Below are 13,451 nucleotides of genomic sequence, written 5' to 3' on the forward strand. Positions count from 1 at the left end.
TAGCTTATGTTCTGCTCATCCTCAGTTGATTTAAGTTTTTAAAAATTGTGTCCCAAGGCACCCCAGTCATGGGTGGTTTGGGACACACCATGGGGCACAATGGGACGCACTTCAAAGAGCAACAAAATCCTTAGACAAATCTTGTTTTAAACAGTGGTTTTATACAATGACGTGGACCCGTAACATTGTATCCATTCAGTATCAACCATCTGTGAACAAGAAACTTATAAACAGCCTTGAGTTGTCTTTGGATAATCCGTCACGAAAACTTTACACAGAACTTATGTGAACAGGAAACTAACTGTCAATGTCAATAAACAGCTGGTCAGAAACATCTGCCCTGGCAAGTGTTTCCTGGTCTTCTGAGACCACAATGACTTTCGGAGAAAAGTGACGTCACGGCCCGAGGTCAGCTACTGCAACCTGTAATACCGACTGAGGTCAACATCACGGAAGAACAGTAGGCCGTTTTGTGCGTTTTGTGGCTCCGACAGCGGAAGGCTCTGGCAGCTTTTGGACGATATCATCGATGTCGATGTCATCAGTGTCATCGATTTTCAGGGAAAGAGAATACATCCTGCTGTTTTTTGGACGGTTGTCTGACAAGAAATCTTACCTCCAGCATATGGAACCTGTCTGCCTCCTGTGTGATTCTCCCTACATAGTGTTGAACTACTCTCTTTGACACATATTTAACCACAACAAAATCTCCAGTTTTAAGATCCTCTGGTTTAAGCGAAGGTTCACCTCAGAGCTATCAAGAGACAACATCGGATGTGTCCTCTGAGGAAGAACTATCATCACTCTCTGGGGTTACTTCCCTGTCATTACGTTTCTGGGCTCCATGTTTGTATGAACCTCCCACTTACCCTTAATTGCCTCTGTTGAGAAATCTAACTCTATTTGTTGTTTGACAGGAGTGTCCTGGATGTTTTGCCCTTTTTCCTACCCCCTCGTGTCTGTTTTTCTTGGTCCAGCTTTTGGGAATGGCCGCACCTGTTTCCGGTGAAAAGTGTTGCGAATTTCCCGAGTCCTCTTCACTAGCTGCATTTCTTGCAATCTCAGTGGTCAAATGATGTTCAGGAGTGCCTGTACTTGGGCCAGGGTCTGTGGCATCTGCGAGCAGTTCCTATTAAATGTGAAGAATTTATTAGATGTGCCCTTGTCTGTTTCTTTACTATTTCAGTAAACTTTCAAAATAACTTTCAAGATAATATAGAGAAGAACCTGTAGATGAACTAGATGAAACACAACAGAGGCAACTAAGGAGTTTCTTTGCTATTTCTTTAATAGTTTTAATGCATTATAAATACTGGCAATGTCATTACTGGGAGCATATTGATATGGTTTTCAGCGGAATGTGCGATGAAAATAAAAGCATTTCGGGCATCTAGTCCTTACCTCTGTCTCTGTAGTGTTGGGCCTGTCAGTGACAAATCCGGAGAGAAACTCGTCTTCCTTGAAGATGTCCCTGTTGAATAGGCAAATACCCGTTACCCGGAAACCAGAGGACGATGTTGCGTGGACAAAAAGCTTGTGGATAAGCCTCCCCCAAGATACCGGCTATATCGTAAATGGTCATTGGTTGTCCAGGATGATTCAACTGCCACCCGTTGCAAGCGGAGTTGAAATACTTTTTTAGGGGGCCGTAAACCGTCCGGTCAAGCGGGCTGTAGTTATGGCTACAGTGGGTGGAAATGTCAGCATAAACGATTCCATTGTCCTTTGCTTTGTCCAGGATGGTAATCGAAATGTGACTGTCATGGTTGTCCAGAAGTAGCAGGACTTTGTTTCCTGGCTACAATGACTGTGAAGGATGAAATGATCCAGCCAGACTTCGAAGTTGGAAGTTGTCATCCATCCGCTTTGGAAGGCTACACCCTTTGTCCCCGGAGGTGCGTTATTGATCATATGCTCTTTGAAATGGACGCGCGGAAAACAAGAAAGGGTGGAATTGTGTTTCCAATAGCGTTGACTGTGCCCAGCATGGTGACAAAGCGCACCACGTTCGGCAGAAGTCACCTGGCCGACTTGTTTAGCATTTCTTTCTGCAATTACATTAGGTGGAGTTTGGACTGTGGTGAGTCCGGTCTCGTCGCAATTGTAGATACACCCTGGCTCAAATTTGTACCGCTCCATGACACTGGCAAGATTGTTGAAAAAGTCCCCTACATTGGTCTTGTTGAAACTAGTAGCTCAGCTTAAACTTGTCGCTTCAGGTTTTCGGACAGAAAGCCGCTTATGGCGAGACATTAAATCCAAGAAGCAGTCTTCACCTGAAAATAGACAGCCGCCTTTGTCAATGAAATGAGCAAACGGTTTGTCAAAATTTGCACACCTTGAATTTAAATCAATACATCTCGATCTGTGAGCAAAGACACGAGTTAAAGCTAGCTTACCTGCTTGTCGGTTTGTCTCCCAGGACACTGGTTTAGCCTTGTTATTTTTTACGGCGTATTGGAAGGCAAGGTCTCTGCATGCTTTGGTTGTCAATCCATGATGATGCTTGAATGCGGTCAACAGGTAATCCTCTAATTCGGCCTCTTCTGCATCGCTGAATACTCGAGCCGTGGCATAGAAAGGAGAAAAAACGAACATTCTCTCTCCCAGATGATTTTGCTTTACTAACATAGCGTGCAAGAGTTGATTTAGGGATGCCAGTCTCTTTAGAAGTTTGCCGTATGCTTTGGTCGTGATCTATGATGAGACATACGGCCCTTTTCATCTCGTCCTCTGATGGAGGCTCAGGCTTCTTCTTTTTTCTGTGTCGAACCATTCTAGACAGAAGAAACATGTCAGAGTGAAGGTTTGCAGTCATTCTGTACTATTGTTATCATAACACAATCAAAATTATTCCGGGGCACATTGGGACACTGTCCCAAAGCACCCCTATCGTTGTGTCCCATTGCGCCCCGAAAGCATAGTATCGCCATTTTGAACGACTGACCAAACATGTGCAATCAGATTATACAAACAACCCACCAAAATATTACCGATGTGATAATATTTTAACTATGGCAAGTAAATGGTAGTATGACCCTCAGACTCTTGAACAGTATGAAAATAATCACGAAGCTCAAAATTTACTCCAAGCTACCAAAAAGTTAAATTTTACTCACCTTTCAGCCCTGGTGTCATGAACAATCCCTTCAAGACAAAAAAGGAAGCAGAAAGGAATTCCCCCTGACCAACAAGATGTCATAAGGGGGAATCCTTTCTATTTTTAGCGTAAATTCCCTCTTGTCCCACTGTACCCCCATGTCCCAATGCGCCCCGGTCTCCCCTACAGGATAGTGAATTACAGAATGGGCACATTTTGTTCATGTATATCTCTAACAACCGCTCGCTGGCCAGTACTGTTAAAGCCATAGCGGACAAAGAGGATGTGCAGTACACAGTTTCTACTCAGCAGCTGAACAGTCTTGTGAAAACGCTTGACAGATATAAAAACTTGTCACGTGAGGCTGAAATGAAGAAGTTTGATGAACTTTGTTGCCGGCCATTTTCTCTAAATCACGACATACTCCGTGAAAATGCTGATTACATTCCCCCAAATGAGGAAACAAGTCATATAAGCCCCTGTTCACAGGAATCCATCAATCAAGCGGAGCCCATACCATCTTCCCAAGAATGCACGCTACTTTCAACACCACCAGTTAAACAGCCTCTAAGACCAACTGAGTTCACGCCTCGCTGTAAGAAATGAAGAAGCATTTGGACTTCGTAACAACGTCTGGCAGTAAAATGAGACGAAAAGTACATGGAAAATATTAAAATCGCTGAAAGAAAAATTTAGAAAGCCAAGTAAATTAAAACATTTAAATCAGACAATCAAAAGAAAGCAGGCAACAATAGATAGACTTAGGAGACAAATACAGGGCAGTGAAATAATGAAAGATTTGTCAGAGACAAGAAAGCAGTTAAATCTGATTCAGAGAAAACATCGTCGACTGAAGGAATATAGGTGAAAGAGTAAAGTGCTGAATGTACCCATGTACGGTGACTTCACAAATGATGAAGAAGTGGCGCAGTTAACTGAGGAAGTAAAATCTAAAGATGAAGCGATCAGAAAGCTGGAAAATGAAAAGGGTGAATTGGGAGAGAAGGTTGAAAAACTGCAGAACTATTTTTCAAAGAGAAGGGAAAATGTTTTCATCTCAGATGCGAATGTTCGTTTATGATTCCGTGGTGAATCATGTACCCACCAAAAGCATTCCAATCTTAATTGAAAATTTGCTCAGCGATCAGGACTGAAATTAAACAGTGTACCTCATCGAAGCACTGTGGAAATGATGACCCGAGAAATGGGTGTTATTTCGGATTTTCTTGTTGGCGAGGTTCTGATTGGGCAAAACAACTTGACACTAGGATTTGATGCAACAACACAGGATGGACTCCATGTAAATGCGGTGCATGTGACAACAAGTAAAGAGTGTCATGTGATTTCGGTTGACCAATTACCAGGTGGAACTGCAGAAGACTATAATCTTCACATAACCGAGTCAATTAACAGGGTTGCTGAAGTTTACTCCACGTTTCATAAATCGGATTATGAAACCTGTCGTTTAGAAATGATCGACCATATTTCTAACACTATAACTGATAGAGTTGCTGTCAATCATGCGACAATAAAACAGCTTGAGGAGACTTGGGGAAAGAGTCTGAACGAACTGAACTGTCATTTGCATCCATTAGAAACCATAGCAAGGACAGCGTCTAGCACACTGAAAAAAATGGAGCCAGAGACATGTAAGGGAAAACTGTTTGGGAAGGACTGTGTAGCCAGCAACATAGTACTAGCAATGAACAAGCTAACGTTTAAGGATGGCAAGGGTGACCCAAAGGGATTTGTGACCTTTTTAGATAAGGAGGGATTACCCAGAGGTCTGATTCCTAGATACAGGGGAAACAGGCTGCATATTTTGTTTCACATATGTGGTAAATTTATCCAGTATCATGACCTATTTATGAAGTTCCTGCAGTCAGGAGGTTTATCTTGTGGTGGTTTAACATCCTGTTTAACCAGTGACTTTAATCTACCTGTTGCTAGATTGGAGATGCAAGTGCTTGCTTTGATAGGGAAACTCTTGTCTGGTCCGTGGATGACAAAATTCTATACATCAGCGGAGACGCAGGTGAGCCATATTGATGGAATTTGTGTTGTCCGAAACGTACTCGATTCACTCACTCTTTCAGCTGCTGAAAACCCTTTAGATGTACTCACTGCCAGAACAGACTATTTTGGGAATCTGCTTTCTGAAAGTGATGAAACCCTTTTAAAGCTCCAGGCTGAACCTGCAAATAAGGACGTAACTTCTTGAAATTTCTTATCGTCTGCTCTTTCATTTTCCGTCACGAGAAGGTGGTGTGTGCGCGCGCGCAGCATTTCTTGCAACAAGTGATTTCTTTTGTATAGGAGGCTGTGGTAATAATTAATATAGTCACTTATGGCTGAAAAGCACTGATGCATCGTCATCTTGTACATTAATATTGTGCATATTTGTATGACTGGAATAATATTTATGTTGTGCATATTTGTATTACAGAGGAGAGTTTTGCACATGGGGAACCTTATGTCGACAACTACAGAAGACAAAATTAGAAAGCTGTGCAGTCAAGTTGTGGGAAGAGACATTGCTGTGGAAAGAGTAAAGAAGATAAGAGATTATGCATTCATTCATTTTAGAGACAGAGATGCTACTATCATGGCCATGACTAAACTTAATGGTGAGAAAAATTATTTATTTTGGAGTTGTGTTGATTGGTTTTGGATAAATACAAATACATTAACGGAAGTATATTTTTTCTATCGGTAGGCGAATGTAGTTTTTGTGTGCATTTATATTTGAGTGTGATATATTTCCATTCGGATAGTTCTGTTCCTGATAAGTAAAAGTTCATTTTCGTTTGTCAGTCGCATGTGGCACATTATTATTTTTTAACTAGTTTTTCACTTGATTGATGTTTACAGAAAATTACATGATAGAATATCCACCAACATCTAAGGGAGAGTATGTGGAAAACATGCTAACTCAAGTAATTAAGATGAAACAGTGAATAACTGACACATCGCTTGCCTATAGGATGTTTGATACTCCAACTACGTACAGGAAATGGCTCACAATTATGGGACAGACTTACATATATTTACAGAAGAGCACATACAGTATAAATTCACACTTCAAAACATAAGGTGTGGGCATTCTCTAGAATATTTGTTTGGATAAATTTCTGTATAAATTGGATTTTATGTTAGCTTATTATTAACTTAATATCACCCCTCATTCAACATGGATGGGAAGGTCTGTCAGCAACCTGTGAATGGTTGTGGGTTTCCACCAGGCTCTGCCTGGTTTCCTCATGCTATAATGCTGATCACCGTCGTATAAGTGAAATATTCTTGAGTACAGCATAAAAACACCAATCAATAAATCATTCAGCATGAAAAGAAGCTGTTGAACATTAAATGATCAAATGTTTAAAAGAGGGAAGTTGTTTCAACAGTTACATGTAATAGGCTGAATATTGAACCCAAGCTCCCAGGACCATTTTGCCAGGAATTTTTTGAGAAAATAAGAAGTTTTCTTTGGGAGAAACTCTAGGTAGACTGTATCTGGAACACTTTTTAATTGATGTGTAGCATTTGTACTACGTCCTCATTCTTTCAAGAAATAAAATTAAAGGAAGATCAAGGTGAGAAGGCATTATATAATAAGTCATGTATATTTCTCTCTAGGAATGAATGTTGAAGGTGCTTACATTGAGGCTGTATGGGCAAAAGGAAGAAATCAGGTAAGAAATCATTTGGTCAATGTTGCTGCCACATTGTGAAAGTCATCTCAAATGTGTAATTCAGGACAGCCCAGCGATCATCCTCTCCCATAGGTTAAGTTTGTCTGTAACATAGTATGTGAAGTAAACTGTGTTAAGTTGGAAGAGTTCAAATGTTTTCAAATTGAGAGTTTGTGGAAGGTATTTGGTCGGAAACTGGGACCTGTCCACATTTTTCCCCCATCAGCTTTCTTTCACCATTGTAAACTCATCTGTCGTGTATGTGTGAAGTAAGCTTTGCATATAAAAACCAAATTATTTATATATATTTATATCAGGTAAATAATTGAATTTTACTACTGATGAAAATTCTTTATTGCAGGCTAATCAGGACTGCCACTTGGGTGAGGTTGATAGAGCATACAACAAAGGCCAGGAAGCGTTGGAATCTTGGAAGCAGAAAGAAGTATCATATGTCAGGGTAAGAGTTCCTCATGTGGTAGGATAGGGGGTTCTGTTATGTCAGGGTAAGAGTTCCTCATATGTTAAGGTAGGGGGTTCTCATATATCTGTAGGGGGTTCTCATATATCTGGGTAGGAGGTTCTCATATGTCAGGGTAAGAGTTCCTCATATGTCAGGGTAGTGGGCTCTGTTATGTCCGGGTAAGAGTTCCTCGTATGTTAGGGTAGTGGGCTCTGTTACGTCAGGGTAAGAGTTCCTCATATGTTAAGGTAGGGGGTTCTCATATATCTGGGTAGGAGGTTCTCATATGTCAGGTTAAGAGTTCCTCATATGTCAGGGTAGGGGGTTCTCATATATCTGGGTAGGAGGCTCTCATATGTCAGGGTAAGAGTTCCTCATATGTTAAGGTAGGGGGTTCTCATATATCTGGGTAGGAGGTTCTCATATGTCAGGGTAAGAGTTCCTCATATGTCAGGGTAGTGGGCTCTGTTATGTCAGGGTAAGAGTTCCTCGTATGTTAAGGTAGTGGGCTCTGTTATGTCAGGGTAAGAGTTCCTCATATGTTAAGGTAGGGGGTTCTCATATACCTGGGTAGGGCATTCCCATATGTTGGGGTAAAAGCTCCTCATGTGTTAGGGTAAGGGGTTCTCATAGGTCAGCATAAGAGTTTCTGGTATGTAAGCATAGGGGTTTCAGATCCGGTATGCAAGGGTAGGGAATGCCACTGATGGCTTATGATGTTGAAATTTTCCAGTGTGTAGAAATATTGAAGGCGTCATGTGTGTAGCATAATGCCTTAGCCTTTCAAGCAGTTGATTAAAAAATGATTAGAACTACATGCTAAAAATCTTTAATAATAACTTTTTTTTTTTAATCAGTGTATAATACTATATTTAAGAATTGTCACATTATTCCACCACGATCAGGTTTATGGATGGAGGGGTACTCAGTTTCCAAATTGTAACCCATTTACCCCAAATAAACTGTGTTCTACTGTTGAGGGGGCAAAGGTTTTTGCGGCAGAGTACACTTTGATGCAGTTAGGTGTGCCTCTTGAAGGTAAAGTTAGTGTCCAGAGATAAAAGGAAAGACAAACAAATGCTTCACTGCCCAAGCTCTACCCTTTTTCACTTATGATACATCATTGAATAAGTGGCCATTGTATGCTTTGATTTCTTCTTTCTTTCCTGAACCAGCTTTGCTTCTTGAAAGTTAATTTAAGAAAGTAAGAGCTATCTCATTTTACATGTTTGTAACAGTATATGACAAGTATAAAAAACGTCTTTACTGGATAATATGTAATAAGACATGCTGCAAAAACTTAATTGCTGAAAATTACTATTCATAGCTGAGCTGTTTGCCGTTATGTAAGCACTTGTGACATGCATCAGGTATTCTGTGTCTTAGCAACTCGTTTGAAGAATGAATGGTTAAATACTCACATACATACATGCATGCGGTTACCCATGTATATTTTGAATGAATATTAGCCAGGAAAGTAACTATTTGCATAACTAGAATTGTCAGAGTTTATTGTTTTGTGCTGCAGCCCTAGAGTACATTAGCCCACCATATCCTTACACCCAGCCGAGCTATGCCAACCACCCCGACCCACCTGTGGAACTCTTCCAACAGATCATGTGAAAAGCCATGGATGACCTAAGGTACATGTATATTGATCCGGCACTTCAATCTCTAAGACAATGGATATACATGTATAACTTACAATGGTGCTTCATTTACGCTGGTTACTCTACTGAGAGCTGGTTGACTCTCCAGTAACAAACAGCCAGTCACATCTCTACGTTATAAGACCTGCTCATTTGACTGAATGAATACCTTCTACAGTTGTACATCGGTATTTAAATACAAGATGACAAAATGTTTGTTCGGGATTGTCATCCATTTATAAGCAGCATCTTTAGGCTAATCATTTCTTCTTTTCATTTATTTATAAATGATTTGATGTACTAAAACCTCCAAAATCTTTGTATGTTTAGCAGTGGGAACAATCTACACATATGTATAAACATGTGGATTTTTGCAGACCTACTGGATACCTTTCTTCACTGATCATTTATATCAGTAGAAAAGATTTGCGTGTGATTGAGATGTAGCTGACCTGTATTACCCTATATAACCATTCCATTCTGCTAGTAGTGCAAGGTGAGTTGTGTTTAGTTGTGTACCTTCAATACACATGTATCAGTGGTCAGGGACTTATCACAGGAGTTGTCCTATTTTTGGGTCAAAGATGTCACCGTGAGAAGATACATTGTAGCACAGCTGTTGTCCTATTAGTAGGTCATGCATGCCTGGCTGATCAGACAACATTGTAACACAGGAGTTTCTATTCTGGGTCATACACCTGTATCACTGATCAGATATATTGTATCACAGATGTCCCATTTTATGGGTTATACAGCTGTCTTGCTGGGCAGATACATTGTAGCACAGATGTCCTATTTCTGAGTCAGATAGAAGCCTTGCTGATCAGATAATTTGTAATGCAGTGGTCCTATTTTATTTGTTATACAGAAGTCTTGCTGATCAGATACATTGTAGCACAAGAATCCTGCTGGTCACACACATGGAAATGTGTGAATATTTCTGAACACACTGCCTCTTTTCTGCATCATTCCACCAGTACACATGTACCATGTCCTAATGCCATAGGCAGTGCAAAGCTCAAGGATGTACAGTCATGGTTTTCACTCAATACTTTGAGTACTGACCATGTGTTTATGAAATATTACACTATGTAAAGTTACGACTCCCTGAAGTCATTGCTATAAATGTGTATAAAGCTTCATTATCAAATGTACTTGTAGTGCATCTGAACCAGATTCACATTAGCAGCAATGCTATACAATGTCATTGTCAGAATCATTTCAGTGAAGTTATACCTTTATCTTTACTTTGATTTTTATATTTCTCTAAATAACATGTAAGATTGGCTCTGTTAGGTTCCCCATAGCAAGTACTGCAAGTTTCTGTTGAAGATATTAGTATGTTTCGGTATATCCTTTCATATTTCAGATTTTTGATAGAAAAGAATAAAACATAGGAAAAAAAAGAATTCTTTAATATAACCTGGTAGTTGTCGTTTTCTCTTTGATGGTCAATTGGTTGTTTTGTATATGTGTGTTAAGATTAGTGGATAAAGAATAACTGAATTTAACCGTTTAAGAAATGGCTGTTACATATCTTGCTAAAATATGTGGATGTTGGTGAAAATACAGAACATTTGACGTTTGTGTTGGAAAACCATTGTTGTATTTTAGATGGCTTTGCTGTGAGCATTTAATTCCATTTTTGCCTCATGTTTTGGAAAGCACATCTCTACTAATAGAGCCAGACATTTTTACACCTGCTTTGACCGGTCTTTTCAAAGTCAAATTAGCTGTTCGGTGCACCCATTTATCATTTATTTTCAATATCATGTATTTATCATTTACATGTATGGGTTCTGTTAGGTTCCCCATAGCAAGTACTGCAAGTTTCTGTTGAAGATATTAGTATGTTTCGGTATATCCTTTCGTATTTCAGATTTTTGATAGAAAAGAATAAAACATTCAAAAAAAAAAAAAGAATTTTTTAATATAACCTGGTAGTTGTTTTCTCCTTCATGGTCATTTGGTTGTCTTGTATATATGTGTGTTAAGATTAGTTGGTAAAGAATAATTGAATTTAACCGTTTAAGAAATGGCTGTTACATATCTTGCTAAAATATGTGGATGTTGGTGAAAATACAGATGCTGAAAATATGTGCGAAATACCATCACATTGATCTCCTCCAAGTTTCTTATAAGCTTCGAGGTTTTCTGATCCAAGTTTTTTCTCTTTTTTTCCCCTATACTCTACTGTACTCTATTCCACTACACCACCTATATATAGTATATAGTAGAGTAGAGTAGAGTATAGTATAGTATAGTCTCCAGTGTACATGCATGTTTGGGTGTGGTGTCGATCCATCCATCCATCCCTACCACAACCAGCAGGTAGACAGACAGGCAGATCACCCAAAAAAATCCCACCAACAGGCTCTACGGTTCATAACACCGACCCTCTGCCTGCAGCAGTGAGCCTTCCTGGGCGAACAGTGTTGCAAAGACACGCTGAGCGATACATGTGGTTTTTGTTTTGACGCGTGGTTTTTGTTTTGACGCGTGGTTTTTGTTTTGATCGGCTGCGCCTTGTATACATTGTTGCCAGCCGGTGCACCAGCCATCCGGGAAGTAGACCCTTATACATGTCACCTACATGGAGTGGAAACCCTATCTACACACCATCTACATGCGATAGAAAACACATCTATATATGTACATACATGGAGTAGACCCTACCCCCTCAATGAGGAGCCTATGGGCAAACCTAAATTTTTTAGACCCTTATACATGTCACCTACATGGAGTGGAAACCATATCTACACACCATCAACATGTGATAGAAAACACACCTACATATGTACATACATGGAGTAGACCCTATCCCCTCAATGAGGAACCTATGGGCGAACCTAAATTTTTTTAATACATAATACATAGGATCTATCGGGATAGATATCAGCCCTAGCATGACACACTGACCCAGTCCATATAAAAAAAAGAAAACACAAAAACCGGGGGTTGATTCCATAGTAAGGTAACAGTATTATTATTATTTACAGCAATGTACAGGTATGTAACACGGAGCGCTAATGTACCTCTGTGTGGTTGGGAGGGTGTTGCACTTCGTACATTAACGTGGGACGAACAATCTCTACGTAATACGCTTGAATAGGTCGGGAATCCTCGACATGCTGACAGACGTCTTCAGTGTAGGCTCGCAGCACCTGCAGTCGTCCCTCATTCACCCTACCATCCGCAAACATACTACGAAGTACACTTGTGTAGCTTTGTAGGTCGGTGACGACAGCTACCCAGTCTTTCCATTGAGGCGTTGTACGGAGCTTCGCCAGGCTAGAAAATACATAAAGAAGACACCGTCGTCATTCTAATGCCGTCGCCAACCAAACCCTATACACATCAATCAAACGATAGATAGATAGATAGATATCACTTAACAACAGGTAAAGACATAACCAACACAAAAGACCAGGGTGACATTGCGGGTCATCCATTGGTCCGTTTTGGGGCAAAACCGGCTCACCCATTGGTCCGTTTTTGGCGACCAAGAGCTGTCCCACGCAACTTTACAAGCCGACGTTTTGCCTCTTTTTTTTTCACTCCCACTACCCCTATACTGTACTGTACTCTATTCTACTACACGCTAGTATACACACACATACACCAGGCAGCCCCGGCGTGGAAAAAACCAACCACGACCTGACACACACCTGACACGTCACAGGTGTGACATCACACCCACCCCGCCGTATTGCCGTATCGCCGGGTTGGGCGTGAACACACACAAAAAAAATGAATCCTCAAAACTAGCTCCTCAAATCCTCAAAAAACGGCTCCTCAATGCGACACCAAACCCACATTCTCAACTACTCGTATACATGTCCTGGTGGGCCATTCCATTTTATTCCATTTTACATAAAAATGGGACCAAATCCGGAGAATATGACCACAAAAACGTACTATACGATACTATAGCTATACAATGCTACTGCGTGTGTATGTGTGTGTGTGACTTACCTTTCCGTGCCCAGGGCCAATGCCACAACCGCTAAAAGGTCTTGTTACACCCTTCGCATTTCCACACACGCTGTTTTTCGTGTTACACCCTTCGCATTTCCACACACGCTGTTTTTCGTGTCACCACTGGTGGCATACCAAATTACCCCGGCGGGGAAAGTCCGCCCGCAGGTCAGGCACACGAAGCTCTCCTCCGCTTGGTTCGTTCTCTCGTGTCGTAGCCAGTTGTCCCGCCGGAAGAACGTCCTGGCGCACATGTCGCAGATAAACTGCGACCTCTCTCCCTCGGCATGCTGCGCCCGCTTGTGGGACAGGCGATCACTCTGTAGGGAAAGTGCCTGGCACACGTCTGAAAGTTAACTTTGCCGAAGCCTCTCTTTCTCCTCCTCTTCTTCCTCCTCTTCCTCCTCCTCCTCCTCCTCCTCCTCCTCCTCCTCCTCCTCCTCCTCCTCCTCCTCCGTAAACCATGATGGCAGCGTCGCGTCTCTCTGGGTGATCGCTGTCTGGTGTTGTCTTGACGTAAAAGCCGAAATAAGCTTCACTCCCTTCACACACGTTCTTTTTATCCCGTC

The 13,451-nt window shown here is 41.0% G+C and overlaps 1 protein-coding gene across 1 annotated transcript; it reads left to right on the top strand.

Moving 5' to 3' along the window:
* Positions 1–3,260: 3,260 nt before the first annotated feature.
* LOC135477477 (uncharacterized) lies at positions 3,261–9,902 on the top strand. The gene is given in 6 exon segments (XM_064757595.1): positions 3,261–4,234; positions 4,237–5,135; positions 5,547–5,727; positions 6,737–6,792; positions 7,154–7,252; positions 8,784–9,902. Coding segments are annotated over 6 exon segments (1,419 nt in total). The 5' UTR covers positions 3,261–4,056; the 3' UTR covers positions 8,790–9,902.
* The last annotated feature ends 3,549 nt before the right edge of the window (positions 9,903–13,451 follow it).

This window comes from Liolophura sinensis, chromosome 11, assembly GCF_032854445.1.
Source record: "Liolophura sinensis isolate JHLJ2023 chromosome 11, CUHK_Ljap_v2, whole genome shotgun sequence".
In the NCBI taxonomy this organism is placed as follows: Eukaryota; Metazoa; Mollusca; class Polyplacophora; order Chitonida; family Chitonidae; genus Liolophura; species Liolophura sinensis.